This window comes from Quercus robur, chromosome 8, assembly GCF_932294415.1.
Source record: "Quercus robur chromosome 8, dhQueRobu3.1, whole genome shotgun sequence".
NCBI classification, from domain to species: Eukaryota; Viridiplantae; Streptophyta; class Magnoliopsida; order Fagales; family Fagaceae; genus Quercus; species Quercus robur.
Window position 1 is genome coordinate 36,560,484 of NC_065541.1, and position 22,471 is coordinate 36,582,954.

The following is a 22,471-nucleotide window of genomic DNA, read 5'->3' on the forward strand; positions in this document are numbered from 1 at the left end:
ACTCTTTTACGGCTTTTGTCTTCAAACATTGATTGTGCACAATTTCTCTGGCAAAGGTGGCATTGACATTGGATTGGATCCAGTCCAAATGAATTGGCTGAAGAAGACATTTAAGGCTTTTAAGACTAGCTAGGTACAGCACCACGTTCAGATGGACCTAGGTAGAAAGAGTCAAATCATTTGGTGAAAATTATTAACACTTGGAGTCTGGAGGGAGGTTCTACCTTCGCTAGAGATTTTAGTATGTTACTGTTTCCACAGAGATAAGATCAGATCACTCAGGACAATTTTTTAAATCAAGTACCATTTTGATTTGTCATTTTTGTGTTTTGTTTTTAGCACCATATGTCACTTTAAATAACCGTAATAAAGCAACTTTAATTCTTATTCTTTTTAGGCAAACAATTGTTGCCTGTGAAATTTCCAGCCTGATTTGAAGGGGAAAGAAGTGTCAGATACAATTTGGATAGTCCAACCTGCTTTTAACCTTTATGCTTTAGAGTTTTTGAATAGGTTGAATTATATATTTTAGCATTTTGCTTTTGCTTCAATTATCGCGGCAATATTTTCAGAAGGAACTTAATTTAGTTGATATAAAATGGTTTTCAAACTCCATAGCCGCCATTACGCATTAGGAACATATAGGTGAATCTCTGTCTAAAAAATACAACTGCATGGCAATAATGCACACGCAAGAGGAATTTTTGTTACTTTATCACCAAGGATCCAACATGGTCCTTTGTACTAGTGTCAATGGTCAGATCTGATTGCAAAGTGATTATTTTCTGACTTCAAAAGAAAAGGAGGAACCCGAAAAGAAAGGCAATCTTCCAATTCCCAGGGTCCCCTTATGGTTTCTAAATTAAAGAATGACAGTCCCACAATGATAAAAGCAAGCTTTGAATAACCATTAATTGCTGGCATATATAGTGCCTTTTTCTTTTGTGATTCTGCTATTTGCTTTCTTGTCACCACCTCTTTTAAACTTTCCTCAAGGAATTTGCATGCTGGACCCTCCATTATTGAAAAACAATTCCATAGGAACTTCTTTTGATAATTAGGAATAGTAGTACACTTTAAAATGTAGCACACCCCCACAAGTTAGGTACCCCGTCCCTATCCCCAGTTTCCAAAATTTAAAGAGATGTTCCAAGAAATCATTGCAAAAAAGTTTCATTCTATATCAGCTAAGGGACAATCAACAGTGTAAGCTGTAAGCAATGCACATTGAAAATGAGCCCAACATATTCAAAATTCAAATTAAATTTTCTTTTTGACATGGTAGGAATGAAGAAGTGAATTATTTTGACCGCATGCACACTATCGGATATGTTTTGACCGGACTGCAATGAAAGTAAGTACACAGTAAAATTTTAGCTCCTAGGTGTGTTTTTTTTTTTTTTTTTTTTTTTTTTTGGGTTGAGATAATTTCAATCTATAGTGTCCACTTTTGATAATAAATATTTATCACCAAATCAAGACACTAATCAATTTTTGGTGTAAACGGGAATTAAATCCAAAATTTCTTATTCAACTATCAAAGACTTTATCAATAAGCTAACTAGAACTCATAGTTTAGCTCCTAGGTTGAATGACCCATGCTCGGATACTAAAATCTTAGTGATTTATGCGTCACCAATCACATAAAGATAAAGGTAATTTAATAAGAAAAATGTTAACAAATACCTTAAAAGTATTGGTTTAGGAATTATTTAAAGAAACGTTTTATAAAACAAAAAAAACAAAAAAATTATAGTTTTTTATATTTTCAATAAGGAAAATGTTAGAGATACAAATTATTTTATAATGTATTTTTCAAATTACTAATGTAGTGAATTGTTATTAGTAAGTGAAAAAAATAATGTTAATGGTGGACTCAGATAAGAACTAGTAAGAATTAGTCACATCAAACATTTATAAAAATATTGTAAATTAGTTTGTAATAAATACACTAAGAGCTATTGGCTTTTTTTTTTTTTTGGGAGAAATACTAAGAGCTAAGAGCTATTCATTGATTATAGAAGTGAGATTAATCACATTTATTACCATTACTAATTTCTAAGCATTTTGTAGTAGCTAGTTTTACAATTTTTCGTGCTGAATTTGGCTTAATGTCTTAAACTTCATTATATAGTAGGAAACAAAGTAAAAAATGTGTCATAAATTTTTAGAGTCCGTTTAGTACATGTATTTAAATAATAATTTTCAACTTTTTTTGAAATACATGTAGATGAAAAAATGTGTAAAAATACGTATAATATTATTTAAAAATTCAAAACATATATTTAAACTTACGTGGGACCTTAATTGGTGAAAGGTACTGTTTTTTCTCAAGGAGATGGGCCTAGGTGGGCGGCTGTTAACTCTTCCGGTGTTTTTTTTTGTTCTTTTGTTTTTTTTTTTGGGTAGTTTTTAATAACTATTCAAAAGTTTCATAATCCAAACCTTATCGCATCCATTGAAGTTGTTTTTAAATCGAATGGACAGTAGATGGATCGTACAAGTATTTTTCCGTTACGTAAACAGAGAAATAAAGGACTGTAGAACCCCGCTCCCTCACTTTCCCTTGGTTTTTCAACACAGAATTGTTCTTTTAGTAAAGGACCGTAGACCCACCCTTCCCTTGCTATTTCAACATAGAATTGTTCTTGTTCAAACGCTTTAAATTTTGGATTCCTCGAAATATTCCTTGACGCTCCTAACAAATTATAGGATATATTTTGTAGAAATCGTAACTTTTACCCCCTTTAGCATTGCTTGGTTCCTTCTAAAATCCCTTTCTTCTTTCTGATTTTATAGTAGAGGCGTGCTCATGTAATAAGAATTCATTCCCTTAAAAAAAAAAAAAAAAAAAAAATACATACCAAAGACCATGGAGAATGATAACCAGCACCGCTTGGTGCTGGTCAAGGGCAGAAAAGACAAAAGAAATTTGTCAAAAAAAAACCGAAAAAATCTGAAATAGTTCCTACAAAATTGAAAAAGTGAAATAAATTGAAAAAAAAAGATAAATTATGTCAGGAAAAAGTGTGCACCGTGCGGTGCCCATTCTTAATTAACACACTTTATTCGTAACGTGTCACACTTTTTAATTTCTTATTTGTCTAATTTATGTCGGCATACCATGTGGGTGGCAGAAGGTACCCAATATAATAATAGGTTAGGAAAGTAGACAGCTCATCAGTTGTAGGAGCAGGTGAGTACATTTTTTTTTTTTCTCTTTTTTGTCTTTGTGTATATTAGTATATAAATTTTAGTCCTTAGAGCTATATATTAATTTGCTTTATCTACCAAATCCATGTTCTTATGCTAGCCAACGGTAAAAATTGTTAAAAAATTGTCCCTATTATACACATTAAAATTCATGTTATAAACTATACCTAAAGCAACCAATGATTCTAATTTTAAATGTTACCGTTTAGAAAAAAAATATATTCAATCAATACGTGCCTTAAGGCCCTAACTTAGGGACATACTATTCTTGTCGTATAAGGGGGCAGCCCTAACAAATTATATTATTTAATAGCCAATTGTATATAAAGTATGATAAAGTTTTAGCCGGAGCACATGTTGGCTAGCTAGGTGAATCGACTTTGTTCAATTTGCTTCTTATCTATTGGCTGTGGGCCACAGGCCCTGTAGCTATTATAAATCTCCCCCTTAACACCTTATGATTTCCAAATTACAGGTACATTTTTGCTTCCTCTCCTCTAAAGAAGTTCTTTTGACATAAATCTTTTCCAAATATATAGTAACTCAGACTTGAAAATGGGGGGGATAAGATGTTTTGGGATAGCAATCTTAGTTCTTATTGGATTTCTAGGCTCAACAAAAGCTCAACTGCAGTTGGGTTTTTACTCTAAGAACTGCCCAAAAGCTGAGAAGATTATTCAAGACTTTGTTAACCAGCACATCCACAATGCTCCATCATTGGCAGCTGCCCTCATAAGAATGCACTTCCATGACTGCTTTGTCAGGGTTTGTGTCAACTCTTTTATCTTCTCACATGAACTTTTTTCCACACTGCTTTTCTTAGCTTATTCTTCATGAGTGTTTTACCATATATAAATGTAAAGATATTGCCTCTTTTGGTTGTAGTTACTAACAGAGAAGTTCATGTTTTTGCCTCTTATTTAGGGGTGTGATGCATCTTTGCTTCTGAACTCAACCTCAAATAACCAAGCGGAAAAGGTTGCTACTCCAAATCTGACAGTCAGAGGTTTTGACTTCATTGACAGAGTGAAGAGCCTAGTTGAAGCTGAATGTCCTGGCATAGTTTCTTGTGCAGATATCATTGCTTTGGTTGCAAGAGATTCTATTGTGGCCACGGTGAGAACTCAAAACAATTTTATTCTATCTCTATCCTGCATATATACATAACTTTTCCGCGACAAATTTTATAATTTCTGAGTTGATCAACCATGATCAACTCAGCTATGTCTACTGTGTACTGCTCACAGCTGACCAACTCCACAATTATAAAATTTATAGTAAAAAAAAAAAAAAATTGTTTCTTTAGCCAACGGGAGAGCCAAGGGTGGTGAGAGCCCAAAAACTCTTTTTTTTTTTTTTTTTTTTTTTTTTTTTAATATATATATATATATATATACACACAATATCTAAAGGGTAATAAACAATTTTGATATATGTCACGCAACCATATATAAAAAATCTAAAGGGTGGCGATGGGGACCTTCCCAAAAAAATGCCAGGCAACCATGTTACCTATATCAGAGCAACCATTAAAGTTGATTAGCAAAAAAACAGCAACCATTAAAGTGTAATGGGTCCCACTTCAACCTCATAGTTTTGTGCTTTGACACGCTTTCACTGTTTACCTCTCTCCGCACAATTTAAAGATAAATAATGTTATCTTATCTATTAGAGTGATTGTAAAAAAATTTGTGAAAAAAACTATTAGATTTATTATTTTTGAAACATTTACTTGTAGTCAATTGTGATATATACTTGTAAAAAAGAAAAATTCACAAGATTTATACTTGATATCCTTAGTGTTTACAATAATGATCTTCGTATGATTGAATAATAATACATCCTTCCTATCAAAAAAAAAAAAAATAATACATCCTTTGGGGCTTTTCTGTATAAAAAAAAAATAAAAGATAAAAGATATATACTTGTGAAAAAAAAAATCTTTTGTTTTCTATTTTTTAATACTATGAAATATATATTTGTAATCAATCATAATTATGGAAAAACCTAAAAATTACATTAACATATAATTTTTTATTTATTTTGTTATTAATATTGATTAATATTTTTTAAATTAATTTTAGTTTCAATCTTGGTTTCCTTAAACTAAAATCATGGCTCAACCATTGTCTTTGGAAAAACTAATAGGGTGATTACACCATTAAGATTTTACAAGATAACACCCTTTAAATGTTGAATGAGATACACTTTCCTCCTTAGGTTTGTATAAAGGTAACATTTAAGTTTCCATTAAAAAAATATTTTTTTAAAAAATCATATTAAGTATGTGTTTGGATTGGCATCCACAGTGCTGCATTTGCGTTTTCCTCTTTTTTTTTTTATTTTTTTTTTTATATATATTGATGTTCGCATTTCATGTGGGGGTTCGTGCATTGTGCATGGACCCACCACCTCTTTAATAATCCAAATTTTCACTGGAATGATGCTATTCAGTGGGTCTCATGTATTATTTACAAAACTTACAAATCATCCACGGTGTTGCATTTGCGTTTTCCTCTCTTTTTTTTTTCTTTTTTTTTTTTATTGACGTTTGCATTTCACGTAAGGGTTCGTGCATTGTGCATAGACCCACCACCTCTTTAATAATCCAAATTTTCATTGGAATGATGCTATTTAGTGGGCCCCATGTATTATTTACGGGACCTACAAATCTCTTTATTCAATAATTTTTTTATTAAAAATAAGTTTTACAGTACTATTTACATATTTAAAAATTATTTTACTACAATATTTTCAGTTTTCAATTTTCAACAAAATAAACGGGATCCTAATTTATACTTGTCTTAAGGGAAGGACGGTCATTCATCCACAAATATTAAAGGTGAAGAGTTATTTCATCAATAATTTGGATAAAAATCTTTCATAAAAATGGAATATGTTGTTAGTAAAATTACAATTTGAGGGACTATAAACTTAGTTGTTGCATTTATACAAAACTCGAGAGTGCCATTCTTCCACAAATCCGAAGAAATAAAAGTGCCGTTTTGATAAAGACTGATGGTATTTTTTTTAAAAAATAACCATAATCTTTCTTTTTATGAGCAAGGGAATGGACCATTTTTACTAGTTTCTATGTTATGTTTTGGACAGGGAGGTCCATTTTGGAGAGTCCCAACTGGTCGAAGAGATGGGACAATCTCTAATAGGTCAGAAGCCTTGAACGACATCCCACCTCCAACTGGAAACTTCTCCACTCTCCAGACACTATTTTCCAACGTGGGTCTTAACTTAACTGACCTGGTCTTGCTCTCAGGTAAGCTAAGCATTGTAATTTCCTGGCACTTGTTTCTGTTATATACTAAATTAATCTATATTGATACTAATACATCATATTAATCAATTTTTTTCAGGTGCTCACACCATTGGTGTGTCTCATTGTTCATCATTTTCAGCTCGTCTGTATAATTTCACTGGTGTGGGTGATCAGGACCCAGCTCTAGACTCTGAATATGCTGCCAATCTCAAGGCAAAAAAGTGTACAAATCCTAATGACAATACCACAATAGTTGAGATGGACCCTGGAAGTCGCAAAACATTTGACCTTAGCTACTACTCAAATCTACTTAAAAGACGAGGTCTGTTCCAATCCGATTCTGCTTTAACTACAAACCCCACAACTAAGACTTTCGTCACCCAACTACTTCAAGGACCAATTCAAAATTTCTATGATGAATTTGCCAAGTCCATGGAGAAAATGGGCCGTATCAATGTCAAGACTGGGTCAACCGGTGAGATTAGGAAGCAATGTGCAGTAGTGAATAGCTAGAATTCTTTTTTTTTTTCGTTCTTTCTATAATTTGGTGGATTAAATTTCATGGTTTTTGTACCGTGCTAGTTTGAAATTGTTTGTTGTAGTTCTGTTGTATTAATTTGTAGTGTGAATGAATGGACAGTAGATGGATCGGACCAGTATTTTTCTGCTACGTAAACAGAGAAATAAAGGACTGTAGACCCCCCTCTCACTTTCCTTTGGATTTTCAATATATTCTGAATAAACAGAGAAATAAAGGACTGTAGACCCCCCTCTCACTTTCCCTTGGTTTTTCAATATATTCTGAATAAAGGACTGTAGACCCACCCTTCCCTTGTTATTTCAACGTGAATTGTTCTTTGTCCAAATGCTTTAAATTTTAGATTCCTCGAAATATTCCTTGATGCTCCTAACAAATTATATAGGACATATTTTGTAGAAATTGTAACTTTTACCACCTTTAGCATTGCTTGGTTCCTTCTAAAATCCCTTTCTTCTTTCTGATTTTATAGTAGAGGCGTGCTCACGTAATAAGAATTCATTCCCTCTTTAAAAAAAAAAAAAAAACATGCCAAAGAGCAATTCTTAATTAACACACCTTATTCGTTATGTGTCACACTTTTTAATTTCTTAATTGTCTATTCCATGTCAGCATACCATATGTGTGGCAGAAGGTACCCAATATAATAGATTAGGAAAGTAGACAGCTCATCAGTTGTAGGAGCGGGTGAGTACTTTTTTTTTTTTTCTCTCTCTTTTTTGTCTCTGTGTATATAAATTTTATTCCTTGGAGCCCTATGCTAATTTGCTTTATCTACCAAATCCACGTTCTTATGCTAGCCACCGGTAAAATTGTTAAAAAATTGTCCCTATTATATACATTAAAATCATGTTATAAACTATACCTAAAGCAACCAATGATTTCTAATTTTACACGTTACCGTTTAGAAAAAAAAATATTCAATCAATACATGCCTTAAGGCCCTAACTTAGGAACTTACTATTCTTGTCGTATAAGGGGCAGCCCTAACAAATCATATTATTTAATAGCCAATCTATATATATAATAATAGGTAAAGTTAAGAGAAAATTCAATTAAATTTTAAATTGAAATTCAATTAGAGTCTAATTTTGCATCACGTGTCCCATCTAATTTAAATTTTTAAATATTTGTGCCAAATGAGTTAATTCAATGTAATAATTGGATTTTAATTAAAGTTTAATTTTACACCATGTATCTCATCTAATATAAATTTTTTAAATTTTGTGCCAAATGAGTTAATTTAATGTAAAAAACGAGGAATCCAATATAAGTAAATCATAAATAAATTAATTAAAAAAACATAATTTTTGAATGATTTTATATTTATAAACTTTTTTTTTAATAACTAAAAACAATTTGAGTTTATAAGTCATTTATGTAATATACCATAATTATGTATGGTTCATTACTAACTATATAATATATATATTAACTTTTTAAAACCAAAGTTTAGAGAAAATTAAATTTGAATCAAAATTAGATTTTGTTTTTGTTAGCTTTTCATATAAATTAAATTGTTTAGATTTTTTGTTTTTTTGTTTTCTTTGTTTTTTTTTTTTGTAAACTAATGAGCATTTTTTTTTTGTAATGTTTCTATTAAGATAATTTGTATGAAAAGATATTGAATGTAATAAACTGTAATTAAGATGAACGACCTCATGCACTTATTCCAATTCAATTTATGAGATACTATTTAACCAATTTATTATTTTATTTTGTGTTATATTTGGTAGAATTTCACTGACCACAATTGTAAATTAATATTGTATTTATAGTATCCAATAGTGTTTTTTAAAATTATATGTAATAGCAATGTAATGAAAAATTTGACGTAAATAAAAATTGTAAGAAAAAATTATTTATCTATAGCTGTGGGCCGTAGGCCCTGTAGCTAAAGGTTATAAATCTCCCCCCTTAACACCTTATGGTTTCCAAATTATAAGCACATTTTTGCTTCCTCTCCTCTAAAGAAGTTCTTTTGACATACATCGTTTCCAAATATAGTAACTCAGACTTGAAAATGGGGGGGATAATATGTTTTGGGATAGCAATCTTAGTTCTTTTAGGATTTCTAGGCTCAACACAAGCTCAACTGCAGTTGGGTTTTTACTCTAAGAAATGCCCAAAAGCTGAGAAGATTATTCAAGACTTTGTTAACCAGCACATCCACAATGCTCCATCATTGGCAGCTGCCCTCTTAAGGATGCACTTCCATGACTGCTTTGTCAGGGTTTGTGTCAACTCTTTTATCTTCTCACATGAACTTTTTTTCCACACTGCTTTTCTTAGCTTATTCTTCATGAGTGTTTTACTATATATGAATGTAAAGATATTGCCTCTTTTGGCTGTAGTTACTAACAGAGAAGTTCATGTTTTTGCCTCTTATTCAGGGGTGTGATGCATCTTTGCTTCTGAATTCAACCTCAAATAACCAAGCGGAAAAGGATGCTACTCCAAATCTGACACTCAGAGGTTTTCACTTCATTGACAGAGTGAAGAGCCTAGTTGAAGCTGAATGTCCTGGCATAGTTTCTTGTGCAGATATCACTGCTTTGGTTGCAAGAGATTCTGTTGTAGCCACAGTGAGAACTCAAAACAATTTTATTCTAGCTCTATCCTGCATATATACATAACTTCTTCACTACAAATTTTATAATTTCTGAGTAGATCAACCATGATCAACTCAGCTATGTCTACTGTGTACTCACAGTTGACCAACTCCACAATTATAAAAGTTATAGAAAAAAAAAAAAAAATAAATAAATTTGTCTTTAGCCAACGGGAGAGCCAAGGGTGGCGAGAGCCCAAAAACTGATATTTTTATTTTTATTTTTAATATATATATATATATATATATAAACACACAATATCTAAGGGTAATAAACAATTTTGCTCTGATATATGTCACGCAACCATATATAAAAAATCTAAAGGGTGGTGAGGGGTACCTCCCCAAAAAATCTAAAGGACCAATCATTCAATCATTTTATTGTTTGTCATTTACAACTTGCCACTAAAGTGATTGTAAAAGATTTTGTGAAAAAAACTATTAGATTTATTATTTTTGAAACATATACTTGTAATCAATTGTGATATATACTTGTGAAAAAAAAATTTCACAAGATATATACTTATATCCTTAGTATTTACAATAATGATCTTCGTATGATTGAATAATTATACATCCTTCGGAGCTTTTTCTGTATTAAAAAAAAAAAAAAGATATATACTTGTGAAAAAAAAAAAAAAAACTTTTGTTTTCTATATTTTAATACTATGAAATATATTTATTTTGTTATTAATATTTTTTAGATTAATTTTAGTTTCAATCTTGGTTTCCTTAAACTGAAATCATGGCTCTACTATTTTCTTTAGAAAAACTAATAGGGTAATTACACCCTTGAGATTTTACAAGATAACACCCTCTAAATGTTTCATGGGATGACACTTTCCTCTTGAGGTTTGTATAAATGTAACATTTAAGTTTCCATTGAAAAAATATATTTTAAAAAAATCATATTAATTTATACATGTCTTAAGGAAGGACTGTCATTCATCCACAAATATTAAAGGTGGAGAGTTATTTCGTCCATAATTTGGATAAGAATCTTTCATAAAAATGGAATATATTGTTAGTAAAATTACAATATGAGAGAATATGAACTTAGTTGTTGCATTTATACCAAACTCAAGAGTGACATTCTTCCACAAATCCGAAGAAATAAAAGTGCCGTTTTGATAAAGAATGATGGTATTTTAAAAAAATAAAACCATAATCTTTCTTTTTATGAGTAAGGGAATAGACCATTTTTACTAGTTTCTATGTTATGTTTTGGACAGGGAGGTCCATTTTGGAGAGTCCCAACTGGTCGAAGAGATGGGACAATCTCTAATTCGTCAGAAGCCTTGAGCAACCTCCCACCTCCTAATGGAACCTTCTCCATTCTCCAGACACGATTTTCCAACCAGGGTCTTAACTTAAATGACATGGTCTTGCTCTCAGGTAAGCTAAGCATTGTAATTTCCTAGCACTTGTTTCGGTCATATACTAAATTAATCTATATTGATACTACTACATCATATTAATCAATTTTTTTCAGGTGCTCACACCATTGGTGTATCTCATTGTTCATCATTTTCTGCCCGTCTGTATGATTTCACTGGTGTGGGTGATCAGGACCCAGCTCTAGAACCTGAATATGCTGCCAATCTGGCAAAAAAGTGTACAAATCCTAATGATAATACCACAATAGTTGAGATGGACCCTGGAAGTAGCAAAACATTTGACCTTAGCTACTACTCACTTCTACTTAAAAGACGAGGTCTGTTCCAATCCGATGCAGCTTTAGCTACGAACCCCACAACTAGGACTATCGTCACCCAACTACTTCAAGGACCGATTCAAAATTTCTATGATGGATTTGCCATGTCCATGGAGAAAATGGGTCGTATCAATGTTAAGACCGGGTCAACCGGTGAGATTAGGAAGCAATGTGCAGTAGTGAATAGCTAGAATTTTTTTTTTCGTTCTTTCTTTAATTTGGTGGATTAAATTTCATGGTTTTGGTACCATGCTAGTTTGAAATTGTTTGTTGTGGTTTTGTTATATTAATTTGTTGTGCGAATAAATGTAGTGCTTCATCGTAGTTTTCCTTTCTTTACGTTCTTGTAAGAAAACCAAATAAAAGAGAAGTTATGATAGATGGAGCTCCTTCTCTAAAATCTCGAATTGAACCAGTATACTTGTGTCATTCTCGTTTCATTTTCTTTGAAACTGGCTCTATTCTATTCTCAAGCACTCTTTAAATGTTTCTTTTTCTTATTTTTGGCTGTTGTGGATTATTAATTGTTTATAAGGACTATGGGTCTGTTTGGATTTCGTTTATTATTGAAAACTAAAAAAACTATAACAAAATAATTTTTAAATGTATGAATAGTAATATAGAACCCAATTTTAAAGTTGTTTTTGCTGAAAAAGTACTTGCAGGTCCCGTGATCAATGCATGGGACCCACAGAAATTAAACACCAACGTACAACGCCCCCTGAAAACGCTATCCAAACTAAGTCTATATAGTATAAACATTGGCTTATAATTTGAAAAATTCTACATAATAAAAGCAAAATGCTACATCGATCTATAATTTGAAAAATGTGACATGTACCTACTAATAAAGCACACAACAAAGTCGTGGCCATGCAAATTTTGTATAATTCAATACAAGTTTTTGTGTATGTGATGCTAAAACTTGCTAACATCGTTTTCACTTCATTTACTAGATCGATGTCCTACACAACAAATTATAGGAAACTATCATAATCATAAGCCAGAAAGACGTTGAATAGTAATGCCGGTACGCTAACAGCATGTGATTTTAAACGGCAACAAACTCATTAACGCCTGAAGGCAAGTTGCGACTACAAAGTATAAACAACCATTCTCTATAGGCAATAGCGCATCTTTTGTTCTGGCGGCAAGTCACTATTTCACGAGCTTGTCATCGATGGTAGAACTGTTTTTTTTTTTTTTTTTTTAATTAAGAAGAAAATTAAGGGAATCAATTAATTACACGCACTTTGCCAAACACTTTATATTATTATAATGTACATATTTGTCAACTTGTTAGATTACATCCACAGCCTGCTCTATCGTATAAGCAAAAGAGACAATCACCTAAGGCCCCAAGTAAAAATAATAAAATAAAAAACCCTAATTATAACTAATAGGGCTATTTCTTTCGTTGTAATAGTATTAATTAAACTCAAATATTAGCCAAAAAATAAAATAAACAAGATCGTAACCAAGCCCACCTTCATTTTCTTATGTGAAAGATGTGCTTACTTTATGAAAGTTCAACCTTCTTTCTTCGATTAGAATACAAATGAAATAAAAAAGGCCATCATTGAGGCAAACGATGCAATAGCTTTGGTTAGAGCAATTCCCAAAATGGCATAACCAAATAATTCTTTAGCCAATGATGAATTTTGTGCCATAGAATGGATCAAAGAACTGAACAAGTTTCCAATACCAACAACAGCTCCCGCTGAAGCAATTGTAGCAGTTTTAGCACCCATTGATTTTGCACCTTCTAACATCTTGGGTTGAGAATTTTTGTCACACTTTTTTATTCACAATTTTTTGTTATGGATTTCTTGTCGATTTTTCCCCTCGTTCCTTTTATGTTGGGCACCCACCTTAACCCCCACCCCTAAAGTGGTAAAGAAAGGCTCTTTGGGGTCTATATTTCTTTCTATCTGACAAGACAAACAAATAGGAAGGGACGGTTCTTTCATTGCATTGATAGAAGTGTCTAGCTAGAAAAATATCTCTCTATTACTATGAGAAGAGAATCGTTGGTTTGACCGACGAACTATGTGGGAAAATGGACCTTCTTTCTTTGATTTTCAGTAAGCATTTTTGGAAAGTAACAATTCTATTTAGTTTGGTTTCGGAAAACTTGCAAGTCGTGGATTAGTGTGTTCTATTTTTTTATCAAAAGAGAAATTTTATGTTCATAATATTTTTCACAATAAATTTTAAGTGATAGGTTGTTACTGACTGTTATTGGTGGTTAAAAAAGTAATTTCAGTGGAAAGTTCAAATTAGAACTAGTAACATAACACCTAGGATTTGTTGTGAAAATGTTATGAATTTAGCACTTCTAAAAAAAAAAAAAAAGAAATACCAAAAAAAAAAAAAATCACAACATTTTTCACAACAGTTAAGTTGGTAAATTTTTACTAATTCTCATCTAGATCCAATACTAATATCACTTTTCTACTTATCACTATTAATCTACCACATCAACAGGTGTGAAAAGTTGTCATTTTTTTTTTATTGACTTTTTCAAAAAAAAAAAAAAAAATTTAGGTGATTCATGTTAATTAGTAATTTTACATCTAAAACAAGATAATAAAATTTAAGTAGAATTAAATTATTTTTTTTAAAAGTAATTTTTAAATATATAAAAGGTCTTAGTTCATTTTTCGTCTTAGGCCCCTTAATGCATCAAGTCACCCTTGTTACTTCACTTGCAAATTATAGTAAAATGTGGGGTAAAATGAGTAAATACCCTTATTTTAAAATTATGTAGGAAAATGCTCATATTTTAAACTATCTAGCAAAATATCTTTGTTCTATGTAAATTTTGCCACTTAAATTTTTAAAAAAATTTAAGTAGAAAATACACTTAGAATTTTTAAGTCAAATTCTACTTAAAAATACACTTATAATTCGATTTTAAGTATCAAATTTTATACAAAACTCAGATTTGTTAAAATCAAGTTCTAAAACAAAGAAATTTTACTAAGTAATTTGAAAAATAAAATATTTTGTTACTTAGTTTTAAAATTAAGAGTTCACAGGCGTTCATAGGCTTTTTAAGTGTTCACAAGTGCTCACAGGTGTTCACAGGCTTTTTAAGTTTTCACAAGTATTCATTTTAGCAATAAAATGTGTGGCAAAAATGTGTGTTTACAGGCTTTTTACCCGCCCTCTCCCTATTTGACAGATGTAGTCTAAATCAAACGGTTGGGCAGTAATGGTTAGGACAACTACTTTTTTTTTTTTTTTTATAGGAAATACTGAAGTTGTATTCAAGAGTTAAACAGTAGAAGCTACATTAATATCCTGGGCACAAGCCTGCTTAATATGGCTCAGGCAGGACTCTATCCACGCAACGTAACTAACTAAAGACTTAGAATACTGTGCTAACATGTGGGCAGGGACATTTCCCTGCCTTTTAGTGTGAGTAAAACAACAGGACCGAAACATGCAAGCTTGCTGGAGGATGCCATCAACGATGAAATGGGTTGAAGAACTCGGCGTCACTATCCCCTGAACTACATTGATAACACCCAGTGCATCACTCTCAAACACCACATCATGGATGCCGATGTCAAGAGCGAAACGCATACCAATCTCTAAAGCTTTTGTTTCCGTCTCCAGTGCACCAAGTGGACCCAACAAAGGCAGCTAAGAGCAGCGATAACATTTCTGTTGCTGTCACGGATCAAAACGCCTAGCACCACCTTCCTCTGGTTTGCAAACACGGCCCTATCGATATTCACCTTGTAGTGGCCCTGTGGTGGAGGCGTTCACCGTACTGGTTCGGGAGCCGCAGCGGCTGGCTTCCACGGAGCCTCATTGGCCAACTAGAACTCTTCCATTAAGCCGAGAGAGTTCTTTAGAGTGACCCGTCCAAGTTTGCCCCTCCCACCGGTTCGAATAACATTTCTTTCTTTCCAAATGCCCCAGTACACAAAGATAAACCCTTCAGCCAGCCCGGGTTGCACTTCCTCAAGCCTTAGAAGTTTTTCCAAAACATCCAAGAAGCTCCAAGTGGGACCCATGTCAAAAGGGAGAGAGAACTTGCTTGTGTTCCACACATTCTTGGCATAAGCACAAAACCAAAGGATGTGGAGAATGTTTTCCATCAGGACCCTGCATAATGCACAACCACCTTCCACGTCAATGTGCCTCTACCGTAGTGCTTCCTTGGAGGCCAGAATGTCTCTAGCAGCCTTCCAAGAAAAATGCTTGACTTTTTGGGGGAGGTTCAATCTCCATAGGCCCTTCCATGCATTCTTCCTTACCAAGGGGTTCGAGTAGTCTGCTTTGCCGCCACCCCTGCTTTCCTCATAGGCCAGTCGATATGTGCTTTTGACCGTAAATTTTCCGCTTGGTGTTTCAGCTCATATCAACCTGTCCTTTGGCCAATGCAGACTTAATGGGTTGCTAAGGATAGCATTGACATCCTCCTTTGTGAAGCAGCAACGGATTTGCTCTGTTTTCCACTCCATGGATGCTCTGTTTATGAGATTGCAGACCACAATAATATTCGGGCAGGCATCTTCACTTGTAACAATACTGTATGAGGTCAGCTTAGGGATCCATTTGTCACACCAGACTCTTACACCCTCCCTCGAGCCTATTTGCCACCTCATGCCCCTTTGCACCACCCCTTGAGCAGCCATTATGCTCCGCCAAGCATAGGAAGGGTGGTGGCCTAAATCTGCTTCTATGAATGAGCAGTGGGGGAAGTATTTTGCCTTGAACACACGGGCAAATAAAGATGTGGAATTAGTCTACAGCCTCCATCCTTGCTTAGCCAAAAGCTCCAGGTTGAACGACCTCAATTCTTTGAAACACAAGCCTCTCATTTCCTTCGGCATGCACAACTTTTCCCAACTTAGCCAGGCTAGTTTTTTCTCATCTTTAACCTGACCCCACCAGAACTACCAAATCAAGCTAGTCAGATCATTGCAAAGTTTCTTAGGCAAGAGAAAGCAAGACATGGAGTACGACAGGACAACCTGAGCAACTGCTTTGATTAGTATTTCTTTCCCAGCAATCATCAAGAGTTTTTCCTTCCACCCCGACACTTTGTTGGCAACCCTCTGTTTTAAGTTGGCAAATGTATTGTTTTTTGACCGACCCACCAATGATGGTAGCCCGAGATAGGATTCATGGGGCCGAATCTCACTTGCACCAAACATTGCCTTGATTGACTCTTTTACCTCATTAGTTGTGTTAGGGCTGAAGAAAAGGGAGGTTTTCAACCGATTTAATTGTTGCCTGGATGATTGTTCGTAGACCTGAAGCACCCTTTGTATTTCAGCGCATTCCTCCAACGTGGCCCTCCCAAAAATGAGACTATCGTCTGCGAAGAAGAGATGACACACCCTAGGGCCCCCGCCCGAGGCAGCCACCCCTCTTAATCTCTGCCGTTGGACTGAATTATGGAGTAAAGCAGATAAACCCTTCGCGCAAATGAGAAAGAGATATGGCGAGAGGGGGTCGCCTTATCGGAGACCACTCGTCGGATGTATTTCCCCACATGGCTTACCATTAATTCTCACTGCATAAGAGACCGACGATATGCATCTCATGACTATTTGCACCCACTGTTCCTAGAAACCAAGCTTTAACATTATCTGCTTTAAGCACTCCCACTCTACCCGGTCGTAAGCTTTGCTCATGTCTAGTTTTAATGCCATTTCCCCACTTTTGGATTTTCGAAGCTTGCCAATATGATTCATCACTTCATGTGCCACCAAAACATTATCTGTGATTAACCTCTCCGCTACAAAAGCACTTTGATTTTCACACACCACTTCCTGTAGCACTACCTTCATTCTGTTTGCCACCACTTTAGAAGCCAATTTGTAGGCCACATTGCACAGGCTTATTGGTCGGTAATCCGAAACCCTTTTCGGATCTTTCGTTTTTGGGATAAGCACAATATGTGTCTTATGAAACTTGGGTGGTGCAATGTCGTGGTTAAGAAAAATTCAATGTAGTACATATAACAGTATTACTAACAGTAGGCCAAAAATGTTGGTAAAATAAAGGGGGCATACCGTCAGGACCCGGAGCCATTGTGAGGTGCATCTGCTTCAAGGCTATCACAACTTCCATTGCCTAGAACTCCCTGTTCAGTGAGGAATTCATCCTGTTCAATACTTTTGGCTCAATAGCTCCAATAAGCTCGCCCTCAATCCGAGGGTCAGAGGAGGTAAAGAGGCCATCAAAATACTGAATGAACTTTCGACCAATCTATTCCTCGTCCTCAATCCACACATTGTTGGAGTCCAGTAGCCTAGTTATAGTATTACGCTGCAGGCGGTTGGCAGCTTTGGTGTGAAAGAAAGAGGTATTCTTGTCCCCTGCTTTCAGCCAACTATTCCTTGATCTCTATAACCACATATCTTCCTCAATAGCAAGTGCTTTGTTTGACTATAGTTTAGTCTCATGTAGATCATCCAACACTGCGCCCCCCATGTTTAAATTCTCCAAAAGTTGTAGTTTCTATTACAATGCTGAGACTCTTCTACCCACATGGCCAAACACATTTTTGTTCCACGACCCCAAAACAGATTGGCATTCTTCCAAGCAACAAGCCATAGGCCATTGAGAACCCCTATTTTCACCTCTAACCCAAGCATCCTAGACCACCTCACTACATGCCTCATCTCTTAGCCACATGGCTTCGAACCGAAACAGTTTTGACCTCCTGAACTTCTGCCTAGAGGGATTAGATGCCTTAAGGAGCTATATACTATGGTTAGAAGTAGAGGAAGCAATATGGAAAAGTTTGGAGCGTGGGAATATTCTCACCCAATTGGTAGAGACCAGAGCACGGTCTAGCCATTCTTGAATCCACCCACGATTGCCCAACCTCCACTGCCAGGTGAATGCCGAGCCCTTGTAACCCAGGTCTCTGAGGTTGCACCTATTGATCGCATCCCGAAATTGTTTCATCTGACCCTCTGGTTTAGCATTTCCACCCTCCTTCTCACTTGCAAACATGAGTTCATTATAGTCCCCCATACACACCCAAGGGAGGTCACTATAAGAACTGAGGCATGAGAGCAAAGTCCATGATTCACTGTGTCTACTAGTTTCGAGGTGGCCATAAAACTCGGTGAACCTCCATTTCCTATCCCCTGACCTTCCGATATGATAGCATCTATATGGTTGGGTGAGTAGGTTTGCACCTCCACAGTTGTAGAGGACCTCCACAGGAGGGCAAGACCACCCCCTCGACGAACACGTGGTACCACGAGCCCTTGTTTTCTGTCCAACTTCCTTTGAATCCATTTCATCTCAGTAACATCATGTTTAGTCTCCATTAAGAAGACTAAAGTGGGATCTTCCTCCCTTACAACTTTGTGGAGAGCTTTAACTGTGAAGGGGTTCCCAAGCCCCCTATAGTTCCAACTAATCGCACTCATTGCTCCTAGCGGTGCTGACCTGCAACCACCGCCGATCCCAACTCTTGAGCCATGAGTTTGCTAAGGGTCATGACGTCCCCTTCTACCTTATACCTCTTCACATTCTCCACAGTACCCGAAATAATTTTCAAGGGAGAATGCGCTCTGCGTTTCCCAGTCTTCTCAGTTTGCTCAACGTCCATCATGGACCCTATCCCCAGACCACCGCTTTTCTCCATCTCTATTCCTCTACGTGGGTTATTCTCTTTTCTTTGCATGGCTGGCCCCACTCGGCCTTTCTTTAAAGATGCTTGGTTGTGTTTTTTCAGTTTGGGCTTAGTTGAGTTGGCTGGAGAAGTTTGGCCCATGTTGAAAGGAGAGAGGGGAGGAGAAATTACCTGGGCTTGATTTGCAAGCCCGGTAAGCCCCTATGGCCTAAGTAAAGTCACTGTGTTGTTATTAAACTCTCCCTGGGCCCCATTGTGTCTAGCAAAACCTTCCTCCTCCACCTGCGCAAGAGAGGGCTGAACCTTTGTATGTAATGTCATGGTCATACCCGTGCTCTACTCTACAAGATGGAGATTTGTTGTGTTAGCCGAATCCCCACAAAGCACTGCGTCAATCTCCTTTAGTTGCTCCTTAAACTAACAGCCATGCTGCGTGTGAGGAATTCTCGGGATTTCCACCTCGGTAACCGTGTCCCCACTCCCCATGTCAGCCCTATCTTTTTCATTTACTTTTTCCGCCGTTGTTTGGGAATGGGTTTCACCCACCGCACTTCGCGGGGACCGGTCCAGTATCGTGGCATCCTGGGCAAAAGAAAAAGTGTTCTGTTGAACCTCCTTGTCCAAATCACAAAATGAAGCCAAGACCAGCTATGGTTTTTGAAACCTTTCTTGCATTGCCCTCAGCCATGTGCCGCACGGTTTATCCTCCGCCTTCATCCGGTCAGTACGTCGAAGCCCTACCAAGCAGTCGTTTTCGTCATGGGTCACCATACCATATAAGTAGCAGAGTATTGGCATTCGCTCCTATTTGAATTCAACCCAAAGCTGACTTAAATCTCCCAGTCGTACCTTCCATCCTCTGCACAGTGGGTTGGAAATGTCTAACATAACCCTTATTCGCATATAGCTTCCAAAGCTAACTACTTTATTGCGACAGGAAGTAGTGATCTTTTTGGGGATGGGTGTTTATTTAATTTGCACTTTAAACTGTGTGGGCCCTGTGGGCATCCTTTTGTAAGAGAGGAGCTGAGCTTAGAACTTTTACAAATGAGGTCTTCGCTTGTTTTACTTTTTTTTTTGAATAAAAAGGGAGCTCATAGCAGGGCAGCGCTGCTCTATATTTAGGGTTAATAAACCTCCTAATTTCAAAAAAAAAAATTATATATATAAAATATTTTTTTATTAGTTTAATATTTTAATTTATTTTTAAAAATATTTTTGCATACTTTGACTTAAATTTTGCACATTCTTATTACAAGTACTTTCAACTCTACGAGTAAGTGTTTGTGAATTAAAAATGTCACTTTTAAAAAAAAAAATTATATTATGTATGTGATTGTGTCTAATATTAATTGTGTATTACTTTTTGTTATAATACTATTTGTGTGAATTATAATATATGTGGACGTTTGTGTGTACAATATGAATATAATATAAATTTATATAATTTAATAATTAGGAAATAGAGATGGTTTGTTATATGTGTGTATATTGTTATCATGTTATAATAACTTTTTGTTATAAAGTTAGTAAATTTTAAGAAAAAAATTGTAAACTTAGTATTTTTCCAAACATTTGATTGGTTAAGTAGACACATAGTGTATAATTTTATATATGAAAGAGTGTGGTTATGTGCATCAATAATTAATACAAAACTAATAAGTTTAATTTAGTCATTTAGTTTAAAATATTTTTATAAAAACAATAACAAATAGATAATAACAACTGCATAAAAATAAAAATGTTAAATAAACTTAACAAAATAAAATAGTCATAGGCTCATAGCTACCTGTGGGTTACTTTTTTGTTGTCCTAGGGAAACTATTTGTTTGTACTCCCTGGGAAACTTTTTACAGTCTCACATCGAAGACAACTCCCCCCACTTGCTGCCTTATAAGCTGTGAAGCTGAAGGAGTAGTGTACCATCAGCTTCTAATTTGGTCTTTTATTTCTGAGGGAAACCAGAAATCTCCATTAATCCCATACTACCAGAAAGTTCCCTTAATAAGGGTATTTTTCCTGAAATAATACCAACTGGATTAATAATTGATGGTACACTACTCCTTCAGTTTCATAGCTTATAAGGCAACAAGTGGGGGGAGTTGTCTTCGATGTGGGACTGCAAAAAGTTTCCCAGAGAGTACAAACAAATAGTTTCCCTGGGACAACAAAATAGTAGCCCACACTACCCACATTGGTAATAGATACTCATAATAAATTATCATATAACAATTCAAAATTTGAAAATTTGTAGAAAAAAATCATAAAACTTCATGTTTTAATTTTTTTTGTCGATAACTCGATATATTCAAGTTCTCTTTTTATTAAAATTTTTTAATGACCCTCCTAAACAAAATTCCTAGAGCCGCCACTGGCTCATAGTCGATCACTGTCTCACTCACTTAAACTTGAAAACTTGAATTAGACATGGTATGAGACTCTTCGTGTAGTAGTAGGGCATGTGAATACTCAAAACTCTCAACCTCAAACCAGCAAGACGAAGAGCTTTGTGTTCCTACCACTAAGTTACCCCCACGGATGGTACATCACCACCAGTTTATACACAAACTTGCAAGCCCCATACAAACCTCCTTTAGATAAATAATAATTAAAAATAAATAAAAATAGTCAATAGTTGTTTAAAAGAGAGGAACAAAGGGAAAAGAAAGACATTTTTGTGTTTGATTATTAGAAGCTCGGACTCCAACTCCCTCAAACTTAATGGTAGCATTGAGCCCATTAATGGGCTAGCTAGGCCGTTCTCATTATTAATGCTTAAAAGGAAATCTCCCAACTGAGTAGGTTTTGTGAGAGAGAGTTGAGTTTGTATCATGCATGCCATCAGAGACAAGTCGGCCCAAGATAATTTGAGGCCTAAGGCGAAAATTTTAAAGTGACCTTTTACATCTAAATATCACTTAAATAAAATTTTTTTTTTTCAAATCTATTATTAATTCATACTTATTAATATGACACCAAAGTGAGCTAATGATATTTACTATATAGGTTTTACAAACTAGCATATCACCAATAAAAAAAAATAAAAAAGTTATTCAAACATTCATTTATATATTGTTTAAGTGATAGTGATCATATTACTGTCACATCAGTTTGTAAGTTTTTTGTCATAAAATTTGTATTAGCTTTAGCATTTTTCATTCATTTAATGGAGTTTAGGTTGCATTTCTATTAATTCATATTGTTTTTTATTTTTTTTTGAGAAAATGCTAAACTTACTATAACTTTCATTACAAAAAATTTACAAACTGATGTGATAATGAAGTGACACTTCAACAAAAGAATAAATTAGTATTAAATTATTTCATGTGATTGGTAACATGTCAATTTATAAGATTTGGGTAATAAAATTTGTAATATTATAGTACAACTGTAATATTTTAGACTTTAAGGAAAAAAAAAAAAAAACACTTATTGCCCCCATATTTGGGGGCCTTTCCATGTTGGGGGCCTTAGGCTTAGGCCATGGCCTAGGGCCGCCCCAG

General features: G+C 34.8%; 4 protein-coding genes across 4 annotated transcripts in view; 3 read left to right on the top strand and 1 right to left on the bottom strand.

Moving 5' to 3' along the window:
* Positions 1-3,481: 3,481 nt before the first annotated feature.
* The window catches only part of LOC126695372 (peroxidase 3-like), a 65,215-nt gene continuing 46,225 nt past the window's right edge, over positions 3,482-22,471 (top strand). Inside the window, exon 1 of the mRNA XM_050392092.1 lies at positions 3,482-3,688. The gene's annotated coding sequence lies outside the window, so the exon portion shown is untranslated. The remainder of the gene's footprint in view (positions 3,689-22,471) is intronic.
* Positions 3,631-7,331, top strand: LOC126695371 (peroxidase 3-like). The gene is made up of 4 exons (XM_050392090.1): positions 3,631-3,978; positions 4,138-4,329; positions 6,325-6,487; positions 6,585-7,331. Exons 1-4 carry the CDS (start codon positions 3,769-3,771, stop codon positions 6,998-7,000), a joined length of 981 nt encoding a protein of 326 aa, XP_050248047.1. The 5' UTR covers positions 3,631-3,768; the 3' UTR covers positions 7,001-7,331.
* LOC126695373 (peroxidase 3-like) lies at positions 8,949-11,729 on the top strand. Its single transcript, XM_050392093.1, has 4 exons — positions 8,949-9,258; positions 9,419-9,610; positions 10,869-11,031; positions 11,129-11,729. The coding sequence occupies exons 1-4, from the start codon at positions 9,049-9,051 to the stop codon at positions 11,539-11,541; spliced, it is 978 nt and encodes a 325-aa protein (XP_050248050.1). The 5' UTR covers positions 8,949-9,048; the 3' UTR covers positions 11,542-11,729.
* Positions 12,898-13,149, bottom strand: LOC126695375 (ATP synthase subunit 9, mitochondrial-like). Its single transcript, XM_050392094.1, has one exon. It carries the CDS (start codon positions 13,120-13,122, stop codon positions 12,898-12,900), a length of 225 nt encoding a protein of 74 aa, XP_050248051.1. The 5' UTR covers positions 13,123-13,149.

Coding starts and splice junctions, on each gene's coding strand:
- LOC126695375 (XM_050392094.1), bottom strand. CDS start 13,122: ATGTTAGAAGGTGCAAAATCAATGGGTGCTAAAACTGCTACAATTGCT.
- LOC126695373 (XM_050392093.1), top strand. CDS start 9,049: ATGGGGGGGATAATATGTTTTGGGATAGCAATCTTAGTTCTTTTAGGA. Junction 9,611..10,868: donor GAGATTCTGTTGTAGCCACA/GTGAGAACTCAA, acceptor TGTTTTGGACAG/GGAGGTCCATTTTGGAGAGT. Junction 11,032..11,128: donor TGACATGGTCTTGCTCTCAG/GTAAGCTAAGCA, acceptor AATTTTTTTCAG/GTGCTCACACCATTGGTGTA.
- LOC126695371 (XM_050392090.1), top strand. CDS start 3,769: ATGGGGGGGATAAGATGTTTTGGGATAGCAATCTTAGTTCTTATTGGA. Junction 3,979..4,137: donor TCCATGACTGCTTTGTCAGG/GTTTGTGTCAAC, acceptor CCTCTTATTTAG/GGGTGTGATGCATCTTTGCT. Junction 4,330..6,324: donor GAGATTCTATTGTGGCCACG/GTGAGAACTCAA, acceptor TGTTTTGGACAG/GGAGGTCCATTTTGGAGAGT.